Source organism: Pezoporus occidentalis, unplaced genomic scaffold (genome assembly GCF_034315485.1).
Source record: "Pezoporus occidentalis ecotype Australia unplaced genomic scaffold, CSIRO_AGI_Poc_V1 ctg266, whole genome shotgun sequence".
Classification (NCBI taxonomy): Eukaryota; Metazoa; Chordata; class Aves; order Psittaciformes; family Psittacidae; genus Pezoporus; species Pezoporus occidentalis.
The window spans coordinates 63,384-88,410 of NW_026914567.1; the positions used below are offsets into that span (position 1 = coordinate 63,384).

The following is a 25,027-nucleotide window of genomic DNA, read 5'->3' on the forward strand; positions in this document are numbered from 1 at the left end:
TGTTGACCCTATAGAGGATGGCAGCACCCTCTGCCCCATCTGGCATCACTGGCGGTGGGGTGAGCACCCATGCGCGGTCCCCGCTGTGCCATACACGCCTGGCCCTGGGACTCGCTCCTCCAGCCTCCTCCCAGCCCTGCCTCTCCCCAGCGTCACCCGGGCTAATTTCTAGGCCAGTGCCCGGTTCAGGCATGAATAAATCAGTGCCGTTGCATAACCAGGATGCAGATTTTCACCGGATGGATGCCTGCGCCCCGCTGCCGCGCCGGGGTCCCCGCACACTGGGGCTGCCACCAGCCCTAGCCCTGGACTCAGAAGGGCTGTTTGCTGTTGTGGTTGTAGCAGGCTCTGCTAAAGAGCCCCAGTCAAGGACCCTGGTTCCCAGCCCCGGGATGAGCGGAGGAGCCCCTTGGCTCCCGGGAAGGAGGTCAGGAGCTCAAGGGGCCTTTTGGCAGCCGCCGCACAGAGATCGCGGCTCAAACTGGTGTCTGCCCCGGGAAGGATTAACCACGGCCCCAGACGGAGCAGCGGGAAGCCGGAGCGGGGTAATCGCTCCTGCTAATCTGGACGCGGTGCTGCTCGCCGGCCCGGCACGTGCTGGGATGCAGCCACGTTGTGCTTCTGGGCTCTGGTGGGCTGGGACCATCCCTGCTGCACCCCGGGTGATGCCTGGGGGGATCCGCGCTGGGGCTTTGGGGCTCAGCTCTGCTTTGGGATGTTCTCTTTCACAGCTATGTCAGGAATTGGGTGTGAGGAGGGCGGCTGGGGAGGTGGTGGGGTTGGGCTCCGTCCTGCTCCTGGCTACGTCAAACAGCTGCTGGGGCTGAGCACCGGGGCTGTCCCCTGGGCAAGCAGGGTGTGCGGGACCATGCCTGGGGCACCGGTGGAGATGGGGAGCCGAGTTGTGCCCACCCAGGCCCATGAATCAGCTCATCCCTTACCTCATCCTCCAGCTCCATCCATACTCCAGCCTTGACTTTGTCCTCCACCCCTCTCCTACTCACACGGGTTGTGCTGGGCTCCTGCATGCCAGGTGGGATGGGATGCTGGGCACCAGTGCTGCCTCACTGGGGAGCTTCCCTGCCACCCCCAGCCACAACAGCCAGGTCCTTTCATCCCTTACCACTCACCAAAGCCACCACTGCTCCTGGCCAGCATCAGGAAGGCCTCGAGCTCATCCTCCTCCTGCAGTCAGGACCGGCTGCATGTGCTCGGGTGCTGAAGGTGGTTGGTTGGATGGGTGCTGGTGTGGGCTCTGCGCAGCCACCCAGGCTCACCGTGACTCAGCCGGTGCCAGCTCAGCCACATGAGGAGCGGGGCTTGGCTGTGCTGATGCCACCGCAGCTCCAAGAGAGCCCAGATCCACCCGCAGCGAGCAGGCACCGTGCCGGGGCAGTGCCACGTTCACTTGGCTGCTTTGGGTGCTGGGAAGGGTCGGAGCTGCTCTGGAGCAGGGAAATATGGAGGTTTGGGAGAAGGAAGCTGGCTCCGGCTCCTGGGAACGTGTTTATTCTCCCAGCAGCCTGTAATTCTTCCAGGCCTGTGTCTATTTGCGGCAACGTGACATGTGCCGCGTGGTGTTCCCTGCGAGCTCCAGCCCTGCTGAAAAATTAATCGTGTACACAGAAATTTGGCTTTAAATACGAAATCCCCCTGTGGGGAAGGCGAGCCCGGGGCTAAGAGCTGAACCCTTGGCCTGGGTGTCTTGCAGCGGCAGCTCCCAGATGGGGTCTAAGGGATGGGGATGGGAAGGGACCATCCCAGGGATGGGGATAGGATGGGATCATCCCACTGTGACCCCGCAGCTTTGTGGGGTGTCTGATGGGGGTTTGATCTTTAGAGCACCCTGGATCTGGAGGGTGCAGTCCCATGTGCTGGGGCTGGGGCATCGAGCACACGAGGCCGGGCTGTGTGGTCCTGCATAGTCCATGGGCTCCCGGGGCTGGATTTAGGGGCTGAAGTGCAGTGGTGGGGATGAGGGGTGTCCACCTGGGGTGTGGGGGACTGTGCTGGGGCTGTGTGGGGGGCACAGCTGCCCTTCCCATCCCCAGTACTGTCACTGGGTCCCGTCCAGCTCCAGCCGTCCCCTGCCTTTGGTGCCATCACCGAGTCCCGTCCAGCTCCACCGCTGGACGCTTCTGTCCCCGGTACCCTCGCTGGGTCCCATCCCAAGTCCCAGCCCCAGTCCCGGGATGCCCGGGGCGGGTCAGCACCGGAACAGCTCCGCGGGGCCGGGCGGGGACCCCCCCCCCCCCCCCTTCGGGGGTCCCGGCTCCATTGCAGGGTCCCGGTCCCGTTGCGGGGGTCCCGGCGGGTTCCGTGTGCCCGCGGGGGGCGGGTCCCGGTGCGGGTCCCGGTGCTGCGGCTCCGCCACCTGCCGCCCCCGCCCGCCCCATCCCGCTGCTCGGCGGCGGCGCGGCCCCTCCCCGGGGCACGGGGCGCGGGGCCGCCGCGGCCGCCATGGAGGAGGAGCCGCCGCCGCCGCCGTGCCCAGCGCGGGGCCAGCGGCAGCCGGCGGCCGTGAGGCTCCCGCCGCCGCCTCGCCATGGGCCCCCTCGCCGCCGCCGCTGCCATGTCGGCCGCGTTCCTCAGCCCCAGCCTCGCCTTCAGCTCCCACTTCGACCCCGGTAAGTGCCGCAGCACCGGGGCCGCCCGGTATTGCCCCCCTTACACCGGCCCCGGGGGCCCTCCCGCTGCCCCCGGGGGTCCCTCCCGGGCACCCCCCGCTCCGCTGCCCCTCGCCCTCCCCGCCGTGCAATGCGGCTTTCGGGGCTCCCGGCTCCCGCCCGCCGCGGTGACAGCTCGGTGCGGCGGCGGGACCCCCGTTTCCGCGGGGCTGGGGTGCGCGGAGGAAGCCCGGGGGGGGCTGCGCTGCCTCTGAAGGCATCTCCGGAGTGGAAACGGAATAACAACAAAGGGAATAATGGGGACGGCGAGAGGGAGGAGGAGGGGGGTGCGCGGCGGGCTGGGGGTCACCCCTGGGGCTGGGGGAGCCGTCGGGGCTCGGCGGGGGGCCGGGGCCGGGTGTTTTGGGGGTGCACATTACATAAGGTGCCGTGCTACGGCCGCGGCGCGGCTGCGGGAAGATGCTGCAGGCGCGGAGCGGAGCAGGGGCTGGCTTTTGTGTGCGCGCGTTTTGGGGCTGCTGCAGCCGCAGCCTCGCCTCTGCCTCTCGCCCCGCGTCCCTCCCGGTCACCGGCGCAGGGCACCGTGTGAGCCCCTGGCCGCGGGCCCCGCGGTGGCAGCGTCCGGTGCGGCCGGCGGGGAGCTCGGCACCGGCTCCTTTGTTTACCAAATCGCACGTCGGGGTCCCAGCGGCGGGACCGCGGCTCCCAGCGCCGCAGAGGAGGCCGAGCGGTGCCGGTGCCGGTGCTGGAGGCTGCGGGTGCCGGTGCCGGGCTCCCGCATCGCTCCCAGCCGCGGTCCTGGCTGTGCTTCCCTCGCTGCACGCTGCTGCCCCGGCCCTGGCGCTGCGGACGGGATGAATCCGTGGAGGGATTTAATAATGAACCACGCCAGGACTCACCAAACCGCGTCCCCGTTGCCAGAGACTTTGTCCCCAGCCCGCTCGGCATCGATTGCTGCTCGGGAGGAAAGCTCTTTATTTGCATCTCAAATGCGGTAGCTCTGGAACGGAGCCGCGTTCACCCTCCTCGGCCTCTGGTGTGGTTTTTCTCTGGGTTTTGTGGGGTGCCCCATTTGCCATCCTGATCCCATCAACCGGGCGTTTGCAGAGCACGTTTGATTCAAGCATCCTCCTCAAGAAGGTTTCCATCACCACGTACCCGGGTCAGGGCTGAGCCGCCGCCGTGCACTGCCACCCTCGGTTGCTGGCAGGGACAGGAATGAAAGGGGGGAGCGAACCGTGCTCCCCGTTTCATGGCTTTGTTGATTTTGTCCGTTTGGCAGCACCTCCTGCCTGCGCCAGCCCGGCTTTCCTAGGGTTTGCTCGTGCCAGTGGAAGGGGGGGAAGCGTTCGCAGGGCATGGTGGCACTGTGGCACTGCAGCTGGGCAACGGGATGGGCCCAGGGGCTCCAGTGGTGCCAAACGGAGCAGAGGTGCTCCCAGCCCATGTTCCCACATTCCCATGCTGGGTCAGGCCATGGGCTGAGGCAGCAGCAGGGAATGGTGGCAGTGGTGTCCCTCGGATGGAGGTGCCGTGGTGCTCTGTGCTCTGGCCTCACCGTGTGCTTGTTTGTCACACATGCCCATGCCGGGCTGTGCGGGCTGCCTGGGCTGGGATGTGCCATGCAGGGGGATGGATGCATTCAGTCCTGATGCTGGGCGCTATGGGAGGGGTCCCAGCCAGGCAGCCTCATGGTTCCCATCTTGCTTTGTGGATCCACAGATGCTCCCACATGGTGCATGAAATGCCAGAGCCACTGGTGGAGCACCGACTGCCCCACCAGCGAGCGGCACCACCACGCTGCCCACCCCAACCCACAGCCTGGATCTCTTAGGCTTTCTGAGGGAGATGGGTGCTCATTCCCTGCCCTGGAAGCACCGTGACCCATTGCAGCCCAGCTGAGCAGCCACTGCTTGGAGACAGCAGGAAGAAGCACCACGTTCCCTGTGTCACCTGGGTGAGCAAGGCTTTGCTCTAGGGTCAGCAGCACCCTATCCCCTTGCAGTGAAGCTGATGGCAGTTGCCTGGGGACACAAGCAAGGGGAAAGGGCTGCTCCCCTCTTGCCTGCTGCCTGCCCAGGCTGCCCTCCCTGCTCCCAGCCTGCACTTCCCCATCAGACCCAGGACTGCTTTTTGGTATCATGAGAAACATCCTCTTTCCCTCACCTGTTTCTTCTCCCCATGTTTTAACTCCCCTTGGCCACCCTGGCCTTTCTTCCCATCCCATAATGGCCATTGAGTTGCTGGTGGCTGCGGTGTCACCACTCCCTGCCATGGCTGTGGGTCCCTGCTCCTGTGCCCTGCAGTTTGAGGGTGTCGTGCCAGGGCAGCGCAGGGCTCGAGGTGCTGGTGGGGATGGGTCCCTTCAACCCTGTATTTGCAGGCCTGGCTGGCACATGCTGCCATCCACTGCCCCAAACTACATGGTGGCAACAGCTCGGTGGGTGCTGGTGCATCCAGCATCATCATCCACTCCTGGTGTGAGGATGGGAAAGGATTTAGGGAACTGCAGTGTAGCACCCAGAAGGACCCCAGCAGCCCAAATGGGGGCCAGGTACCTCCTGAGCTCCCACCCTAGCACCAACTGTGAGAGGGTGGAAGGTGCTGCCAGGACTGGATGCAAAGGGGAGATTTGGGATAGGGAAATAGGTGGTGAAGGTGGTGGCTATGAGGAGCCATAATGGCCAGCACGGCTGGGACAGCACCGTGGCTGGTGTCCCAGAGCCTGCAGGGATGCTGCTGATGGAGCAGCCCATGGCGATGCCCCTGGCCCAGGCAATGGTGTTGGCACAGCACCACAGTGCAGCAGGGCCCTGCACCCCAGGGGTGCTGCTTTGCTCCCTCCTTGTCCCCTGCTTCCCTCCCTCCATGTGCCGCTGCCTCCCGGCGCACACGGGCGGCTGCGTTCTGCACGGCGACACGGATCCCTGTCAGAGCCAATTAGGAGAAATTAATACACCAGGGTTGAAAGAGCTCCGCGCTGCGGGGGGCAGTGGGCTGGCACCCACGGGCTCCCTGCCCAGCGCTCCCAGCTCTCCATGGGACACCGTGTGCCAAAGCAGCCTGCGGGCTCTGCCGCCCCGGCACCGCGTGGTGCCAGGCAGAGCAGGGCTCCGGTGCCCGCCTCGCTGTGCCACACCACCGGGGATAAGGGGGCAGAAACAGCACCACCAACGTGCTGAGCACCAGAGCATCCTTCCCGCTGACATCCTTCCCGAGGGTCTGCATTTAGCCAGGGCCTGCCTGTGCTGCTGCCTGCAGCCAGGCAGAGTGGGTGACTCGTGCTCCCCAGGTTTTGCCTTGTCCATGTTACCGTGCCTCAGCATCCTGCTAATTCCCTGGGCTCAAAAACCCCACAGCTCCTGTGCCCGGGTCAAAGGGGCTGTTGGGTCACTTGTCCTGTGGCTGAGCCTCATTCTACCCTGTGCTGCAGCGATCAGTGAGCACGGAGGCACCTCCAGGATGGAGGATGTGATCCTGCCGTGGCCGGTGGCCGTTTGGGACTTGAATCCCTGCAGACACCCTGGTAGTCCAGAGGGAGCCTGTGGGGACAGGGCTCGGTGTGGGGCTGGCGTGGAGAGGAGCTGAGCTGTGCTGACTCAGCGTGCCCGGTGGCAGGGAAATGAATCTCCTCTGGGCATTAATCCCGCTGACAGCCCGGGGAGCGTAGCTGGAGTGTGCTGTGTTGTAGGGCAAGCGCTGCCATAATAGCGCTTGCCATCGGCTGAGCTCTGAGAGCGGCTTCAGCCTGGGGGCATGGAGGGGACAGGGAGCACCCCGGCTGGTGCCAGGGCTCACAGTGGTGCTAGGGGCTGGCCGAAGGATGGAGAGGACATGGAGTGGGTGTGGAAGGGTTCAGCACCGGAGGAAAGGGGAGCAGGTCCAGGATTTCCTGCAGAGCCACCGTTCTGCAGCCCGGAATGAAGGCAGCGAGTGCTGGGGGGGGGTCCTGCTTCCCGTCCCTTCCCCTCTGCCAGCCACGGCCGGCGGCCCCCCTCTGCAGCAGCCGTGTTAAAATGGTTTGTTTTAATTACTGGAGCGAAGGAAAATTCCAGTGTAGGCAAAGGCTGTAAGTGGAGCAGCGCTGCCTGCCTGGCTGGGCATGCCAGGAGTGCTCGCAGGCTCCCATCCCGGCACTGCGGGGGTCTCCCGCTGCCTCTGCAGCCCTTTGTCATTCCTAAGTACCTGTGAGGTTGTGTTGTGCTGCTCCCGGTAGCGGCTGCGCCCCAGGGGGTGTTTGGAGCAGGGCTGAGACCCGCTCCCACCCTTGGGGCATCCCTGCCGTCATCACTATGGCAAAGGAGGGTTTTTCTGGGCTCCCCGGTCTGTGTGATCCCATGCATATGGGAGATGGGTGCTGTGGGGCTGGCTGAGAGCAGGCGTGGTGTAAAGGGGTGCTGGGCTGGCTGGTGCTGAGCATCCCCCTTGGTTTGTGCCTGAGCATCCTGGATGCTGACCCCATCTCCCTGCTGAGCCATGGGATTTGGGTCTGGGCTGATTTGACCTCCCTAGGGGGATACTGTGGTAGCTGCCTGGGTCTCCTGAGTGCCCACCGAATGAGTGGCACTGGTAGGGCCATGCAGGGCCCTCAGCACACACTGCTGCTCAGGGATGGGATCAGCCACTGTGGCTCTTGGTGCTCAAGGCAGCACCGTGGCTGCAGCAGCCATAGAGTATCCCACTGGGGCCATCTCCGGGGTCCCCTCCACACAGCCGGGCAGTGTTTGGGCACACAGGGCTGTGCCATGCCATTGGCCGCTGCCATGAGCTCGGTGATCATTGGGGTGATGATGGTGCCATCACCATGATGATGGTGCTCTGAGGTGTGGGGCAGGCGGGAGGGGAGCCCCCGGGTTCCCCCTGGAGCAGCTCGAGGCTCGGTGCAGGGCTGGGTTCCTGAGGGCAGAGCCCCTCTGCGGCTCCTGCTGCTCCCACAGCCCGTATCCAGGTTTCCTCCTGCGCCCCGCAGCATCCCGCTGCCCGCTCGGCCCTCGCCCGCCTCCGGCGCGGGGCCGGCCCCTGGCTCCGCTCCGCTCGCAGCCATTGCTGCGGTTTCATAACGCCGCCGAGCGCCTCCGATAAAAATAGGCTGCCCCGCTCGGCGCTGCCGCTGCCGCCGTTACATAAACGCGGCTGCGCCGGCAGAGACAGACCCGGGCCGGCGGCAGGACCGAGGGGCCGCGCTCCCGGGCAGCCCCGGCCGCTGGCACTGCCCCGGCGTGGGCCTGGCATGGGCACGGCACGGGTGATGCTCCCCCCGGCACGAAGGGCTGAGGCTGTTCCTGTCCCTCGGGACAGTGGGTTTGCTGTGATGCAGCCGTAGCATCCTGTTGGTGAGGGTGGATTTACAGCTCCCGGCCCAGACCTGATCTGAAGCAAGAAAATTTGGTTTTAATAACGAATTGAATCTTGGTTTGGATGCTTTTTTTATATATCATTATTTCTCTGGATATGGAGAAGGTTGATGCGCTGGGATGTGTTGGTTGGAATCCCGGCTCAGCAGCAGGGCAGGCGTTGATGGAGGATCTTGACTTCTTGTTTCTCATCAGGCTGACATGCTTGGTGTATGCACAACAATGATGTGGCTTGGCCTGTGCTTATTCCAGCCCTAATTTTTATTTCATCACGTTACAAAAAGATGGATGATTTTTTTTTTTATTTTCCATCTAATTATTTCCTTTTTACTGCTAATTCATCCCAAAATGATAAAAACAGAATTAAGAGGCAAGAATCAATCTTTTTAAACCACTTCTGCATTGGTTAAATAAGCCTGCATTAAAAGATACATAAGGAGAACAGATTAACAGGGCATGCATTGCATTTAAAATTAACACACCTATTAATCACCAGAGAGGCTGCCCAAGTGGTTCTGGTTGTTTATCGTGGCAGAAGGGCTCCAAGGCTGGGGGTTCAGGGTGCTGCTTCCTCGTGTCCTGGTTTTGGTTGAACGCTGTGAGAAGACATGTGGCTCTTGGGGTGTTTTGGTGAAGGATGCTGTGGGTACCAGCTCTGTGCCGGGTGGCACTGGTGGGTGATGCCAGCCCTGACTCTTCTTGTGGATGCGCTCAGGGTGCAGCAGCCGGGGCCATCCCGCTGCTTCCCGGTGCCTCAGTTTCCCTCTGGAGCTGCAGACAGGCTGTGAGGCGCAGCCTTGTGTTGCCATGCTAAATGGCAGCGGATGGTTCCTTGCCGCCTGGATGCGTGTGGGTGAGCAGAGCGCTCGTCCTGTGGGGTGTAAAATTGCTTTCCTGGAAGCCGCCCATGGATTTGGGATTAACGCGTTACCAGGGCTGTGTCTGTGCTGGGAGAGCTGAGCTCGCAGCTGGAGCTGCTCATGGGTCCTGTGCGTTTGGATCAGGCCCTGCTCCCTGCTTGAACCATGTCCCACTCCCTGCCTGAATCCTGCCCCGCTCTGTGCCCAAATCTTGCCCAAATCCTGCCCTCCTCCCTGCCCAAATCCTGCCCTGCTCCCTGCCCAAATCTTGCCCAAATCCTGCCCTCTTCCCTGCCCAAATCCTGACCTGCTCCCTGCCCAAATCCTGCCCTGCTCCCTGTCTGAATCCTGCCCAAATCCTGCCCTGCTCCCTGCCCAAATCCTGCCCTGCTCCCTGCCTAAATCCTGCCCTGTTCTCTGCCCAAATCCAGCTTCTCCGAGCTGGGTGCTGAAGCCTGGCCCAGGGGGCTGCACCCCGGGGTGCAGGGCTAGCAGGTTGATGGGGTGGGGTGAGAGCTGTGGTGGGGTGATGAAGGGGCAGGAGGAGATGTGCAGACCGTGGTTCCAAGGCAGTGAAGCATCCATCACTCCTGCACAGCCCTGCGAGCCCTCACCCATCAGTGCAGCCCCTCAGTGGTCCCGGGGGCACCCACACTGTGTAAGTTACAGGTGGGGAAACTGAGGCACGGGGCAGTGGCTTGCAGCAGGTCCTGCAGCGAGAGGCTGGGCAGCAGGGAGTCAGGATGCGCTGAGCCCTGTGCCCTGCAGCTCCCCGCCCCGGGGCTCCCGTGTGTGCTGAGCCCGGCTGGGAGGTGCTGGGCAGCCGGTGCCCGGTGGGTGCCTGAGAGCCGGGAGCTCCCTGCCCGCGCCTGGCCCCGGGGCCGGGAGCGCGGAGCTGCCGCCGGGCTCTGCGGGAGCCCCGGCTCGTCCCTTCCGCACACGTCAGCCGCGCCGGGCTCCGTTGTCCGTCGGGAACAACGAGCGGCGGCCGCAGCATCGCCCCAGCGCGCAGAGCGGCCCAGCGCACCCTGCCATGGCCGGCGAGGCGGCCGCGACCGCCCGGCGAACGTGAGTCAGCAAAGGCACCGCTCCGCTGCCGGCACGCGTGGGTCGGCAGCGCGGGCAGCGCCGTGCGATGGGGCTGGGACCGCACCACGCCCGGGCTCCCAGAGCCTTCTCCCATCTCTGTTTGGAGCCGGTGCTCGGGGCTGCGACCTGGGCTGGGTGCAGGCAGCGCTCTGCCAGCTCCAGGGGGTGGGAGGGCAACGCGTGCCCAGCTGCATCCCGCTGCATCCCGCTGCATCCCGCTGCATCCTGCTGCATCCCGCTGCATCCCGCTGCATCCAGCATCCCTGGTCTCTCTCTGTTACTGCTCTGCTCCTGTTTTCCAGGGCTGGATGCAGGGCTGGGGTAGATGACTGTGGGGGCTGGAGCTGTGGCCTCACGGGTGCCCCCAAACCCCACAGGGCTGGCCGGAGTGATGGGTTGGTGTCACTGCCAGTGCATCCTGGCCCTACTGCTGGGCTGGCCCTGGATGCTGGGGGCTGCCTGGGTGATGCAGCAGTTCCTGCTGGCCAGGCTGGAGCGTGCACTAAGCTGGCAGTTCTCAGCCTGACCCCGTCCCCAGGGTGAGGCTGAAGGTGCGTTTGGAATAGTCCTGCAGGATCCCTATGGCAGGGGCAAGGGGTCCATGGTGGTGCCAAGAGCCAGGGCCAAAGGAGGGCAGAGCCTCAGGGTGGGATGCAGGATGCGGTGGGGCTCACAGCTTCTATTGAGAGCTCTCATGGCATGCAGCCACCCTGCGCCCCGGTGCTCCCTGTGCCCCAGTGCTTTTACAGCCACTGCTGCAGGTGATTTGACCTGGTTTTGGGAGCATTTGGCCTCTGAAATGATGTCACACTTTCCATCCCACACTGAATGCCTGCGCTACGGTTACGGGAAGGGCAGCATTTGCTTTGCCCAGGCAGCAGGATGCTGATGGTGGCTCATGGTGATGGTGGCGCCCCTGTGCCGGTGTGACACCGGCCCAGCCTGGGCTGCTCATGGTGCCCAGGTTTTGGATGTGCTGGGGGGGAGAACCGGGGCAGGCCCAGCCTGACCTCACTGGTCCGTTGGTTTGGAGAGTGCTTCGTTTGCTCCGGTTCCTGAGCCGCGGCCGAGGGGCGGCTCAGCCAATGGTCCCTGTTGGAAAAGCTGCTGTGGCCGCGCTCTGCTCCCTGTCGATGTTCAAAAGGCTCTTTTCAGTGAGTCATTTTCTCTTCTGCTGTCCCACTATCCAGGGAAAATGGTGACGTTCTCGGTACAAAGTGTGTTCACCATGGAAACCAGCTGAAAGGAGGGGGAACGCCACCCCCTGCTCCTCCCAGGTTCGGCTTTGCATCCATGAGCCTTAGAAGATGGCTCTTGAGCTCCTTTGCAAGCACCAGCAAAGAGTTTGGCGTGGTTTGGGCTTTGCCAAAGCACACGGGGCCTGGGCATCTGCTCATTGCCGTGCCGGGAGCCAGGGTGCTCCGTGCCCAAGCCGTGCGGTGCCAGGCAGTGCCTGGGAGCAGCCGGGAGCTTCCAGCTCCCACCGGGACCTTCCCGAGACCTCTGTGCCCTTCAGGTGCCGTTCCAAGGACACACGGGAGCCGGCAGCACGGTGACGGTGGTGGCAGAGGGGCAGCGTGGTTGGTGGTGGGGCGATGCCCCGTGGTCCATGCATGGGAGCTGTGTGTGCGCCATGAGCATCCCTGAGGGGCTGGGGAGGGACTGTGGGGCTGGATGGGGATTTGGACAGGAGGTTTGGCTGAACCAGGGAGTGGCTTGGGGCAGGGCACCCGTTCCGTCCGTGATGTCCTGTGGGGCTGACACCGTGGGGCTGCGTGCGGGTCCCCGGCGATGCCGGCTCCGTTGGCAGCACCGCGGCCACTGGCTTCCTCCCACCACAATCGCGCCGGTTGTTCGCTCAGGCTCTGGGCAGAATAGTAATGTGGCAGCTGCAGCCGCGGCGGGGCCTGGTGGGGACGGGCAGCAGGGCCGCGGCTGCCACCGCTGTCACTGCCACCCAAGGGGACACGGCGAGGGCTGCAGTGGGGTGGTGGGTGCCGCGTTTGAGGTGTGCTGGTGCCTGGAGGATGTGGCGAGCGACTGGAGCAGCCATCTCCCCATCCTTGTGCCCTATGGAATGGAGCTGGTGTGAGGCTCAGGGCAGGAGCTCTGGTTTGCCCAGTGGTGCTTGCATGCAGAGGCAGAGCTGTTGGTGTCAGTGGGAGCAGGATCTGTCCCATGCCAGGGAGTCTCCAGCAGATCCTTCCCCTGGGGGATCTTGTCTCCAAGCTCCATGGGTGGGATGGGGCAGGAGCTGGCTCCGCCTGGGCGCTGGGGACCAGCTTCCCATCCTCCTGCTCCTGCAGGTGCAGCATCCGTCCCGCCTCGGGGTGCCCTGTCCCACTCCATGCAGGGACCTCAGCTCTGAGGTCCCTCCTGGGCTCCCCAGCCATCCTGGCCTCGGGCTGGGACAGCAATAGGGAACAGTGGTGCTGGGAGCCCCAATTCCCCCATGACCCCTAATGTGCCCCAAAACATCCTGTGACCCCCCAGGACCCCCCGGCACAGCCTCATTGCTCCCCGTCCCCCTTCTCCCCTGTCCCTGCAGACGGCACCCCCCTTAGCGAGCTTTCCTGGTCCTCCTCGCTGGCCGTCGTGGCTGTTTCCTTCTCGGGGCTCTTCACCTTCATCTTCCTCATGTTGGCCTGCCTGTGCTGCAAGAAGGGGGACATCGGCTTCAAGGTGAGCTGGGGCACGGGGACGTGGGCATCGGGGGTGTCCACAGGCCAGGCTTGTCCTGGGACCACGGGGGCTTCTCCTTGGAGCCCAGCAAAAGACAGAGGTGCCCAAAGGCTCTCAGTGCTGCTGCTGGGGCCAGTCCCAGTGCAGTGCAGGATGTGTCCTGGCTCAGGATAGCATTGCTCAGGGGGAGCTCAGCACCCCCCCCCACCTGCTGAGTGCTGCCAGGGCTCAGCATCACTGTGGGCCATACCCTGACCCAGCCAGCATCCGCACTCTGCAGAGCATGGATGCTGCAGGGCCCATCATCACCTGGGGGTCGTTCTGTGACCCAGCGGGGCTCCCCACTCCGCAGTGCCTGCATCTACGGGGCTCAGCATCCCTGCAGACCCAATCCGGACCCATGCATGCTCCGTGCTCCATGCGGGGCCAGGCCAGGGCATGGTTAAGGTCCCACCCGCACGCCCCGGGGGTGGAGGCTCCCTGACCTCACAGGCACAGAATGTGCCGAAGAAACGCTTTTTCCCTAATTGCTGGGATTTTTGTGGAGGCTCCGCGGCGCCCTGGCAGGAGGGGGGCAGCAGGACGGGGAGGGGGGGGCACGCTGGGGCCCTTGTGTAACTGTCCCACACCAGCAGCAGCACTTTGCCGTGCCGGAGGGGAACAATGAGCCGCTCGTGCCCCCGCACTGGTTATATAGGGGCCGGTGTGCGGTGCATCGCGGTGCATGGCACACCGCGGTGCCGGCGAGCTTGGCAGCACCATGAGGCAGGGCTGGGCCGGGCGAGATGCTCACCATCGCCTACCTGCTAGCCCAGGCGGCTCTCGGGTGCCGGCGGCTGGCTGGGTGGCACAGCCAGGTAACGCGGTGGGGCGGTGGGTGCCTGCCCCACGGCGGGTGTGCCATGGGGGTGCAGGCAGGGCTGCGTGCTGGAGGGGGTGATGCGGCGGCGGGTGAGGGTGCCGGGGCAGGCTGGGCAGTGGGGAACCCGCAGCGTCAGTTGTCTCTGCTGGGGGTGTGCCCCCCTGCGCACCCCCCGGACCAGGAGTTTGAGAACGCCGAGGGGGACGACTTCGTGACGGAGCTCTCGGCCCAGGGCTCGCCCGCCCCCCAGCATGGCCCCGAGGTCTACGTCCTGCCCCTCACCAAGGTCTCCCTGCCCATGGCCAAGCAGCCAGGGCGCTCAGGTAAGCCAGGACCCCCGTGTGTTGCGGTTGGGGTCCCCCATCCCCGTGTGGTGGGGTGAGGTGGGTCCCCCCCACTGAGGATGGGTGGCTCCAGTGGAGCAGGAGCATCTCTTGGGTAGGGGACAGGCAGTTGAGGGGAGCGTTGCTGCTGTTCTCCTGTACAAGGTTCCGCAGTATCTTGTCCCCAGCCCCATGCGTGGCACCGGGATGTATCCCACTGGGGTGAGATGGGGGACATGGGGGGCCCAAACTGGGACACTGGTGAGTCCCATTCCCATGTAAACAAGCCCACGAGTGGGAGAGGAATGTGGGGGGTGCCTGGCCATGGTCCCCTCCCTCCCAGCGTCACGCCCCAGCCTGGAGAATGGCAGCAGTGTGGTGGAGCCCAACAATGGCCCCATTGCTGCCTGCCCTTGGCATGGGTGCCCGAGGGGCAGGACCTGCACCGGGGTGGGGGGAGCTTGGAAGGGGCTAAATGCCAGAGCTCCGGCTGGGCTTGGCTTTGCTTTCCCTGGTCCCCAAGGAGGAGAAGGGACCACCCAATGTGGGGAAACTGGTACCCTGCATCCCGCAGCGGCTGTGGGGTGATGCCTGGACAGGAGGATGCTCTGGCTGCGGGGTGCTTGGGGATGGCTGCTCCGGAGCACCCCGGGGCAGTGCAGGGCCTGGCACCGGGTGGCACGGTGGGGACGGCAGCGCTCGGCGGGCACCGGCGGGTAACGCGTGATGGCGGGCGGGCGGGCGCGGGGCACGGGGCGCGCGGGCAGCTGGATGTGCTCCGTTACAGTGCAGCTCCTCAAGTCGGCGGACCTGGGGCGGCAGAGCCTGCTCTACCTGAAGGAGATCGGGCACGGCTGGTTCGGCAAGGTGAGCGTCGGGGCAGGGTGCCCTGGCACACCGCGGCTCCGCAGGAGGGGGTTCGGGGTGAGGATGGACGGGACGAGCCTGTCCCTCACCTCAGGTGTTCCTGGGCGAGGTGAACTCAGGCATCAGCAGCACTCAGGTGGTGGTGAAGGAGCTGAAGGCGAGCGCCAGTGTGCAGGACCAGATGCAGTTCCTGGAGGAAGCGCAGCCCTACAGGTACATGTGGGGTCACGCTGTGGTGCTGCTGCTGTTGGATGGTGCCTGGTGTCCCCCCCCCGGCCATGTTCGGCTGCTGAGCAGAGCCGTGGCTGCCCCATGGAGGTGCCTGGCCGAGCTCTTTGGGCAGCACAGCTCTGTCCCAGCCCCACCACCTCTGCCTGGGCTCATTGCCGCAGGACAAGGGCTGTTGGCTGCGGTGTGGGGGCTGCGGTGAGGTCATGGCAGAGCAGGACCGGGAGCGGGGAGGGGGGGTTGCAGAGCTGCTCCCTGCCCTGCAGAGCTGAACAAATGTCCCTTTGTGGTGTGTTCTGGGGCGCTGGGACACGCTGGTACCCGCTCCCGGCGCTCCCGGCAGCCCCCGCGCTGGTCCCGAGCATGAGGAAGCAGGGAGTTGGTTCCCTGGGGGCTGCTGCTGTCCCCCCACCATAGCCAGCACAATGCTGATGTGTCCCCATCGCTCTGCCCCACACAGGGCCCTCCAGCACACCAACCTGCTGCAGTGCCTGGCCCAGTGCGCCGAGGTCACCCCATACCTGCTGGTGATGGAGTTCTGCCCACTGGTGAGTCCTGTGTGTCCCCCTGTGTCCTGTCCCACTCCCGCAGGTGCTGCTATGGGGCAGGGTCATGAGGTACCAGGGGTATTGCGGCGCTGCAGGCAGGGTGCGCAGCATTGCTGTGCCCTGCTGAGCCTGCAGTGGGATGGTGACAGTGACGGTGATGGTGACAGTGACGGTGATGGTGACGGTGACAGTGATGGTGATGGTGGCTCTGCTTTGTAGGGAGACCTAAAGGGATACCTGCGGAGCTGCCGGGGGGCTGAAGCCATGACCCCGGACCTGCTGACCCTGCAGAGGATGGCGTGTGAGGTGGCCTGTGGTGTCCTGCACCTGCACAGGAACAACTACATCCACAGGTAGGCTGAATGGTGCCCCCCTTCCTGGGAGGAACCAGAGGGTCCGGACCCGTGCGGTACCCAGGACACCATCGCTCCCGCCCCGCCGCTGCTCCTCCCGCCCAACAATATCCTGGTGCTGAGTGAGTTGCAGATGGAGACTCCAGCATCAGTGATTTTGTTGAGGAGGGGGTGCGCTGACATCGGGGGCCACCGGATCTTCCCCACCCGCCAGGCTCTGGGGGTGGGCCCCTGCGAGGGTGCCCAGTGCTGTGGTTGGGGGGCCGGGGAGTCCCCGGCTGTGCCAGGGAGGGATGTCCCTGTGGGCATCCCGGCTTCCGTGGATCTTGCCGCACTGGGGATCTCATGTGTGCCGCCGGGAGCCCGGCTCGGTGCCAGGGCTCGCATTGCCTGGGGACACCCGCTTTCTGCTTGGCTCAGCGCGTGATGGATGGATGGACGGACGGATGGAGATGCAGCTGGAGCTGCGCGGGCATTCCTGCTGTGCATTTGGTGGCTGGTTATCGGCACACCCAGGGTTGGGCAGTGAATCCCGCCACTGCACACCCATCCTGCTGCCACCACCAGCACCCCAGTGGGGCTCCCGGGCAGCGGGTACCCCCCTGTCCCCCATGGCAGCGGTGACAGCCCTGGGGTTTGCTTGGCAGCGACCTGGCTCTGCGGAACTGCCTGCTCACCGCAGACCTGACCGTCAAGATCGGAGACTACGGGCTCTCGCACTGCAAGTACAAAGTAAGGCTGGTTTGGGGAAGGAAGGGGCTGGGGGCTGCCTGCTGGGACCCCACACACATGAAGATGAGGGGGAGCAGGCAAAGGGGAGGAAGGATGTGATGGGAGGCAGGGTGCCAGGAGGAGCAGAGGAAGGGGCTCAGGACTGGGTTGGAGGTACCATGGGGGGGATCAGGCATCGGGGTGGCTGGGGAGGGCAGGGGATGGCGGGGCTGGGGCAGCTCTTGCCGCGGTGTGGCCGGTCCCTGAACGCGTAGGTTTGACGTTCTCTTCTCGTACTGACCCTGCATACTTGGCAGGACGACTACTTCGTGACGGCCGACCAGCTGTGGGTGCCGCTGCGCTGGATCGCACCCGAGCTCATCGACGAGGTGCACGGCAACCTGCTCATCGTGGACCAGACCAAGGCCAGCAACGTCTGGTGAGCCGAGCCTGGCGGGGCAGAGGGAGGCGGCTGGCACGAGGCATGCGGAGTGTGTCGGGGTGGATGGGTTTGGGGCCACCATCCGGGAGCACTGTGTGTGTGTGGGGGGGTCCCGGTGTCCCCAGCATCCCGCCCTGCCCGCAGGTCGCTGGGTGTCACCATCTGGGAGCTGTTTGAGCTGGGCAGCCAGCCCTACGACCACTACTCTGACCGGCAAGTGCTCGCCTACGCCATCAAGGAGCAGCAGCTCAAGCTGCCCAAGCCCCAGCTGAAGCTCTCGCTGTCGGAGCGCTGGTGAGGCCGCATCCTGCCCCTTCCCTCTCCTCGTCCCCGGGCGGGTGCGGGGCCGGGGCTGACGCTGGCCCCTCGCTGCGGCAGGTACGAGGTGATGCAGTTCTGCTGGCTGCAGCCGGAGCAGCGCCCCACGGCAGAGGAGGTCCACCTGCTGCTCTCCTACCTGTGCGCCAAAGGGGCGACGGAAGCGGAGGAGGAGTTCGAGAAGCGCTGGAACTCCATGAAGCCCAACGGCAGCTCCAGCGGCAGCCACCATGGCCCCGAGCTCTCCTCCTTCCCGCTGCTGGAGCAGTTCTCGGCCGACGGCTTCCCCTCGGACGGGGACGACATCCTCACCGTCATGGAGACCAGCCACGGCCTCAACTTCGAGTACAAGTGGGAGCACACCAAGACCGACCACTTCCAGGCGCCCCTGGGCTCGCTGAGCCCCAGCAGCGCCGCTCGCTACCACGACCTCTACTACCCGGCCACGACCACGGCGCGCCTGAGCCTGGGGGTCTCCCCCTCGTGCTACGACTGCAAGCCCCCCGGCTGCCCCGGGCTGCCGGCGCCCGGCGTGGTGCCCATCCTGGGCGCGCACAGCCCCTCGCTGGGCAGCGAGTACTACATCCGCATCGAGGGCCCCGGCGACGGCGGCGCCGAGCTGGACTACGCCATGTGCACCTACAGCCCCACGGGCGAGCGCGGGCCCCTGCGGCCCCCGTCCTGCTGGCGAGCACAGGGCGCCCGCAGCGGCAGCACCTACGACTCCGACAGCAGCCCCACGGTCTCCCTCAGCATGGAGCCGCTGCTGGGCCACGCACCCGCGGGCGATGGCTCCTGGGAGTGCGCCGAGTACTACCCCTACCCCTGCCCCGGGCAGGAGCCGTCCCCCGAGGGGTACCTGCTGGAGGAGGAGCCCCCCCAGGCGGGCAGGCAGGACTGGCCCCAGCCCAGCTTCCAGCCCCACGTCTTCACCGACCCCTTGGGGGTCTCGCCATCGGTGACCTGTGCCTACACCCCCCGTGGGCGCGGGGAGCTGCGGGTGGACCCTCCGGGCGGGTGCGTGCCGGGGCCGAGCGCGGCGCCTCCGGACTGCGTGGCGGTGGAGCTGGGCGAGGAGAGCCCCCCGAGCCCCCCGCAGGCGCAGGGCGCCAGCCCCGCATCCCAGCGGCACCCCTGGGCCTCCAACAGCTCCTCCAACAACAACATCGGCAGCGGGAGCCCCGCCGAGGCGGCGGCCGGGGACAGCTGGTGCTACCGCCGCATGATCACCTTCCGCGGGCTCATGGCCAAGCCCCTGGGCACGGTGCCACGCGGGCAGCTCGGGGGGTCTCCGCCGGGACACGACTTCCGCCGCCCGTGGCAGGATCAGCCCCCCGGTGCGGCCGGCGGCTCCTCCTCCCCGTGCTGCTCGCCCTCCCCGCGGCGTCAGGCCTGGCACAGCCGTGACTCATCAACCTCAGGCCGCCTGCAAGCAGCAGCGCTGGCTGGCAGCCCCGCCACGCCGTGGGGCCCCGCCACGGCCCCCGCCACCGCAGCAGGGGCCCAGCACGATGCCCACCCGGAGGAGAGCGCCGAGGCGAGCAGCCCTGCCCGCAGCCCGCTGCCCCACACCGCGCCTGCACCGGGGCTGGAGGAGGCCGCCGCCATGGCTGGCACCGGCACCCCGAACCACAGCCCCCCCGCGGAGCCTGGCATAGATGGCTCCCAGCCCGCGCCCGAGCCTTCCGGGGCGCCTGCGCTCGTGCTCATGGAGGCTGCTGCCGACAGCACCGGCTGTGCCGCGGGCGACGCGGACCGGACACCGGACAAGACCTGCTCGAGCGCCAGCTTCCCCAGCGCGGGCGAGGGCAGCGACGAGGACACGGCCGAGCTGACCTCGGGCGTCTTCACCGACTTCTCCGGGGACTACCCCGAGCGGGCGGAGGCGGCGGCGGCGCCGGCGCCCTTCAAGTCCCTGCAGAAGCAGGTGGGGACGCCGGATTCCCTGGAGTCGCTGGACATCCCGTCCACGGGCAGCTCCTGCGAGGTGTGCAGCCCCACCGCCGCCTTCGCGCCCGCCGGCCAGCCCAAGGCCCTCGACAGCGGCTACGACACCGAGAACAACGAGTCCCCCGAGTTCGTCCTCAAGGAGCCCCACGAGCCGCGGGAGCCGGAGCCCTTCGGCCAGCTGGGGAAGGCAGCGCCGGGGCTGCCGGAGGGCGAGGGTCCGGCCCCCGAAACGCGGCTCCCCACGGCCCTCGGGGCCGAGCTGCAGAGCCTGGCCGAGAAGAACCCGTACCGCGACTCCGCGTACTTCTCCGACTACGACGCCGAGGCCGAGCGTGGCCCCAAGGATGAGGAGGACAGCGATGGGTCCCGGACCCCGGAGGCAGAGGAGGGTCCCCAGTCCCCTGTTAAGGACATAGGGAGAGCCCCCGTGCCGGGAGAGGACCCACTGCACCCCCCGGGGGCACCCGGCAGCCCCCCGGCAGCGCCCGGTGCTGCGGTGGCCGTGGGCACGCCGGTGCCTGGGGGTTTGGTGGGGGACTGGCGTGGGGCAGAGGTTGGGAACACCCCGGTCAGCCCCACGGGGCAGGTGCCTGGCACTGAGCAGCGTCCCGCTGGCACGGGGCTGGTGCCGGGCAGCTCCCTGCGCCCCGGTGGGTCAGTGCCACACAAGACTTTCCTCTTGACCCCGGTGCCGGCGAGCCCCGGGGAGCCGGTGTCCATCGGAGGGACCCATGTGCCGGAGGGCATCCCTGGACCTGGGGGAGCCGCGGCTGGGGATGAACAGACTGTGCCGCCCGCGCCGGGGCTTGGGCATCTGGGGCTGCCCCCCGAGGGGACTGGGGCAGACGATGCGCCGGGGGGCCCCAGCACGCTGCGACCGGGGGACGAGTCACCCCCGGGGCTGTCCCCACTGAAATCCCCCCGGGAGCCGCATCCCGCAGCCCCCGAGCGCCGCGAGGAGCCGGAGGAGGATGAGGAGGACACGGAGGACAGCGATGAGTCCGATGAGGAGCTGCGCTGCTACAACATCCAGGAGCAGAGCGAGGAGAGCGAGGAGGAGCCGGCGGCCGTGCCCATCGTGGTGGCCGAGAGCCAGAGCGGCAGGAACCTGCGCAGCCTCCTCAAGATGCCCAGCCTGCTCTCCGAGTCCTTCTGCGAGGACCTGGAGCGCAAGAAGAAGGCCGTCTCCTTCTATGATGATGTTACCATCTACCTCTTCGACCAGGTAGGTGGTCTGGGCAGAACAGGGCGCTGGTCGTGACCCTGTGGTGTTTTAGGGTGCCATCCTCGTCCAACGGGAGCGATGGTGGGAGCCATCCCCAGGGTCTCCTCCCACCTCTCTCCCCTTGCCCAGGAAAGCCCCACGAGGGAGCTGGCTGAGCAGAGCTTCCCGGAGCCCCCCCAGCCTTCGGGGCAGCCCCCCGAGAGCAGCAGCCCCCCCAGCCCCGCAGACCGGCTCGGAGCCTCGGATGACTCCTCAGACGGCAACGCCTCGGAAGAGAGTAAGTGGCTGGTGGGCAATGGGGGTGGCAGGGGCCAGGCTGGGGCGAGCCCACAGTGGCCTCAGCCCCCTCGATCCATGTGGCAGGCGGTGGCTTCGAGTGGGACGATGACTTCCCGCTCATGCCGGTGAAGCCGTCGCTGATGGCCTCGCTGACGGGGCCGCCGGTGGAGCCCGACCCGGCTGTGCCCGCGCTGGTGCCGGTGCAGAAGCAGGTCCTGCCCATCCAGTTCTCCCGGTTCACGGTCTCGCCTGCTCCGGTGTCCCGGTTCTCCATCACCCACGTCTCCGACTCGGACATGGACTCCATAGGAGGTGAGTCCTGAACCCCCTCGACAGCCCGCGTGGTGCAGAGCCCATGGTGGGAGCTGAGCGCGGGACACCCTGTGGCCATCGTCTGAAGGGCCGGGGGTCCCATGGGATCATTGGGTCCCACTCAACGCCGCCTCTCCATCCATTGCAGGCAGCAGTGAAGATGGTGACCGGGAGTGAGCCAACCGGGACGCCGGCACCGGCACCGGCACCGGCACTGGCAGGGGGTGGCAGAGCACGGCGGGGCCGGGAGCGGGGGCCACGCTCCGGACTTTTTTTAGGCAGATTTTCTCGGAAGGAGCTCGTTTGCTGCTGCGAGCGGGAGCGGGGCCGGCCCGGGGCCAGGCGGTGGGTGACGGCCGCGCGGGGTGCGGGTGGCTGCGGGTGCGTGTATACATAGACACATATATATATATATAGACATATATATATATATATAAATTATAGCAGTTAAAGGGTAGTGCCCTGACCTTGCTAACATTTGCGGAGTGTCTCCCCCCCCCCCAGTGCAGTCCCCCCTTGGCTTCTCACCCGTGTGTGCTCCTGAGGTGGTGTTTGTCCCCGCACCCCCTGTGCCATCCCCTTGGTCTCGCACCTCACGGCGGTTTGGCTGCCCCACGGCTGCCCCACAGCGTTCCTGCTCCATGTCACCCTGAGTGCACCCATTCCCATTCTGGTGCTGCTGCACCAATGGCTTGGGGGCCTCAGAGGGCTGGGAAGCTCCCCCCTTGCTTTTTGGGGAGCAGTCCTGAGACCCCAAGGGCTGGCAGGACCCCTGCCCCGCTGCAGTGGGGAGCAGCACGGGGAGGGCTGGTAGGGGGCTCCTGGGACCCCCGGGACCCACTGACCCCACTATTTTTGTATTTAAACAAAAGGATACCCCCCCCCCAAGCACCCAAAAGCACCCTCAAAACAAAACTTGCTGTTGATGAACCCACATTGATGCGATTTTAAGTTATTGCTGCCAAAGAGACGTAACGAGTCGGGGGGGCGGGGGGGGGGGGGGGGCACTCGTGGTTCTTCGTTCTGGTTTCTTTCTTTGTTATTTTTTGAAGTCATTTGAGGCTTAGGATCATTGTGCAATTCCAGCTTCCAGCAGGAAATAATGGAAGTAAGCGGAGCTGAGCGAAACCTTGAGATCAGGGCGGGCTCCTTTGGGGTCTATAGACCAAACCCTGAGGTGAGAAATGCCCCCACCCCAGTCCCATGTCCCACAGGCCCCGCTGGCACCCCATGTACCTGGGGCGAGGGCACACGTGCTGGTGCACGGGGACACGCACACGTACACACACACGTGCACCCACATGTGCCGGGGCTGGCGCCGGGGTTCTCTCCGTGCCAGGGCTGGCTCTGCCTTGGCACAGCTCCGGCACCGAGCCGCCGCTGGCTGCCCAGCCTGGTGCCGGGCACAGGCGCTACCCCACTGCCCCCCTCCTCACCCAGCCCAGCCTGGAGCTGTGTCCCCATCACGAAGCTGTTGTCCCCAGGGGACAGACAGAGTCCGGGGGGACCCCACATTCACCCCCAACACCCAGGGCGGCCGTGCCTGCCCCGGACCCCCCCTGCTGCTCTTTGCGTCTCCCCCAGCAGCCGAACACTGATGGCAGTTCCTGCTTTATTTGTTGTATTTCAGCTCCAACCTGGCCTGTAAACAGCACCCCCCCCCCCCCAAACCCCCATCCCAGTTCTTGCAAGCCCTTCCCTTACACTTTGCAGCGGGGGAGGGGCTGACATCCCCACACTGGCTGGTGTCACCCACCAGCAGTGGTCCACCTAAGGATACCCCTTTCCTGCAGCACCCATCCTGCTGCTCCCCAACCCTGTGCCCCTCCTCTACCCCCCTGTCTGCATCCTGCATTGCACAGCCTGACTCAGCATTGCAGGGGGGTTTGTTCATCCCCCCCCCAGACCCCCCTTGCACCCAGGGTGATGGGATGCTGCTCCCCCCCCCACCTCCAGCCCCCGGGTTTGGTCTATGGCGCCGCAGGTCCCTGCCTCTGGAGGGCAGCATGAGGACAGAGCTGTGTCTTGGAGAGTTGTTTTTAATAGAAAGGCTATTATTACATTGTCTATTTTACCAATACGGGTCATAATCGCTGTATTTTTTATCAGTGCTGATTTCCATACAGCTCCCAGCATGTGTGTCAAATAGCATCGGGCCAATAATAAAGTTTTTAAAATATCTTAAGCCGTTTCCTGCCCGGATCATTGCCCAAGGCTGGGACTGGGGTGGCTCGGGATGGAGACCGAGGATGCTCCAGGGCCAGGCGGATGCCTCCAGCCAAGGGGAACACCGAGGGGGGGGGAGGATTTTCTTGTTCATAAATTATATATTTTTCTCATAAAAAAAAATTATTTCAGGTTACATCTTGCAGGTGCCACAACTGAAGGAGGTGCAAAGGAGCCCCAGGGGCTGGCTGGAGCCTGAGGGGGCTGCACAGGGGTCCTGGGGCAGGGCTAGAAGAGGACAACGCTGGGCCAGTGGCCAAGGGGAACCCAGGCATCCGCCTCCTGGGCTGTGACGCCCCCCTAATCTGCTGCTCTGCTCCCCAGCCCCTTGCTCCTGCCCCGTGTGGTCCCCATCCATCTGCTCCAGCCCCAGGAAACGAAGCAGCAGCGCATGGACCACTGAACTGCAGCAAGAGCCATCGGAGGGGACACAGTAGCCACGAGCCATCGCGTCTGAGTGGGCAAGAGCCCTGCCTGCACGGAGACCCACCAGCAGCCACCCGTGTGCCCAAGGCTCCCGGTGCGCAGCAGAGCACCCGCTGCACTTGCGAGTACAAAGTGCAAATATGACAAACACAATGGAAAAGGCAAACTCTCCGAGGGCTCTGCCCAGCCTTCAACCGCTCGCCCACAGGAGACGCGGTTCCTGCCTGGAAAACCCTCTTCTCCCCGTTTCCATAGTGAGGATGTGGACCCCGTGCTGGCTCGGGGCGAGCGGCAGCGGGAGCTGTGGGATCGGCCCAGGAGGCAGCTTGCTCGTGGGCGCACATCCCTGCAATGAGCTTAACAAGTGTGTGTGTATATATAGATATATTTCTCTTTTTTTAACCTATATCTATCTCTTTCTCTCATGCAGCTCTAGTAACAGAGGAAGAGCAAACAGCCAAGCAAGAGGTCTGGATGGGAGAGCCTGTCTGCGGGGAGCAGGGTGCCCCTTCGCCCGCTGGGCACCCAGGCACCCCAAGGCACGCTTAAACAGAGCCCTCACCCCAAAAGGATCATTTTTCCTAGCTTATATTTTACAGCAGTACCGTAATTCCCAACTGCACCCACAGACCGGAGCCGTCCCCGGCCCGGCAGGGGCTGTGGCACCAGTGTCCCACCACCTCCCAGCCTGGAAACTGGGCTCTAGCAGGAGCTGGGAGCTGCCTACGGCACCCACCACCCCTTTGGCTTGCACAGGGTATCCCGGCTATGCTGCCTGTACCAGGGGTCCCTCCGGCTGGGCAGGGGGAGCAGAGAGACCATCTCCCCAGTGCCGTTGCTGCTCCGAAGCACAGCTCGCCTCTGGAGAGCTGTTTTCCAGCTGAGGCCATTCTCCCAGTCATGGTGAGCTGCTGCTAAGCCTAGAAGCAAACTTGCTTACGGGACTTGCTGCTGTTGTGCAGCAAAGGACAAGGCTATGGGCAGTGGTTTAACCCTCTGGCACCGAGGGGAGCAAGCTGGGTCTAGAGGAGCAAGAACTGGGGCACTAGCGGGAGCCTTTGGCTTTCAAAGCAGCAGGGTTAAATAAACTCCGCCTGAAGATGAAGTCCTGGCGGGCGGACATGCAGTGGTGAGGAGCAGGCGGCGGGTGCCGCGCGGCACAGCGGGCACCGGCGCGGCATCAGCTGATGAGCGGCGCCGAGCGGTCGTTGGTCACCGTTGGCTTCAGCTGGACGTTGGCAAAGGGGTTTCTGCAGAGAGAGAGGAAGCGGTTTAGCAGGAGGGAGGGGGGCAGCGGGGCCTGTGAGGACGGGCACAGGCACAGCCAGTGGCGACGTGGAGACAC

At 65.3% G+C, this 25,027-nt stretch overlaps 2 protein-coding genes across 15 annotated transcripts in view; one reads left to right on the forward strand and one right to left on the reverse strand.

The window, feature by feature from the left end:
* The first annotated feature begins 2,489 nt into the window (after positions 1-2,489).
* Positions 2,490-23,479, forward strand: AATK (apoptosis associated tyrosine kinase). 10 transcript variants are annotated; one of them, XR_009965921.1, is made up of 16 exons: positions 10,950-11,446; positions 12,479-12,612; positions 13,656-13,797; positions 14,585-14,664; positions 14,759-14,877; positions 15,353-15,440; positions 15,660-15,793; positions 16,441-16,525; positions 16,804-16,943; positions 17,091-17,240; positions 17,325-20,439; positions 20,569-20,716; positions 20,803-21,030; positions 21,179-21,375; positions 22,117-22,207; positions 23,389-23,479. XR_009965921.1 is itself a non-coding variant. In XM_062624338.1 (14 exons), exons 1-14 carry the CDS (start codon positions 2,546-2,548, stop codon positions 21,205-21,207), a joined length of 4,674 nt encoding a protein of 1,557 aa, XP_062480322.1. In that variant the 5' UTR covers positions 2,490-2,545; the 3' UTR covers positions 21,208-21,546. The 10 variants fall into 10 exon arrangements, 8 of the variants coding, with proteins under 8 accessions (XP_062480322.1, XP_062480323.1, XP_062480325.1 ...); XR_009965920.1 differs by lacking the exon at positions 22,117-22,207; XM_062624338.1 differs by lacking the exons at positions 10,950-11,446; positions 22,117-22,207; positions 23,389-23,479 and adding an exon at positions 2,490-2,627 and having other exon boundaries at positions 21,179-21,546.
* The window catches only part of BAIAP2 (BAR/IMD domain containing adaptor protein 2), a 43,080-nt gene continuing 41,106 nt past the window's right edge, over positions 23,054-25,027 (reverse strand). For all 5 annotated transcript variants that reach the window (XM_062624349.1, XM_062624348.1, XM_062624351.1 and 2 more), the window contains one exon: positions 23,054-24,932. In XM_062624349.1, coding sequence (XP_062480333.1) covers positions 24,863-24,932 — 70 coding nt within the window. In that variant the 3' untranslated portion in view covers positions 23,054-24,862. The remainder of the gene's footprint in view (positions 24,933-25,027) is intronic.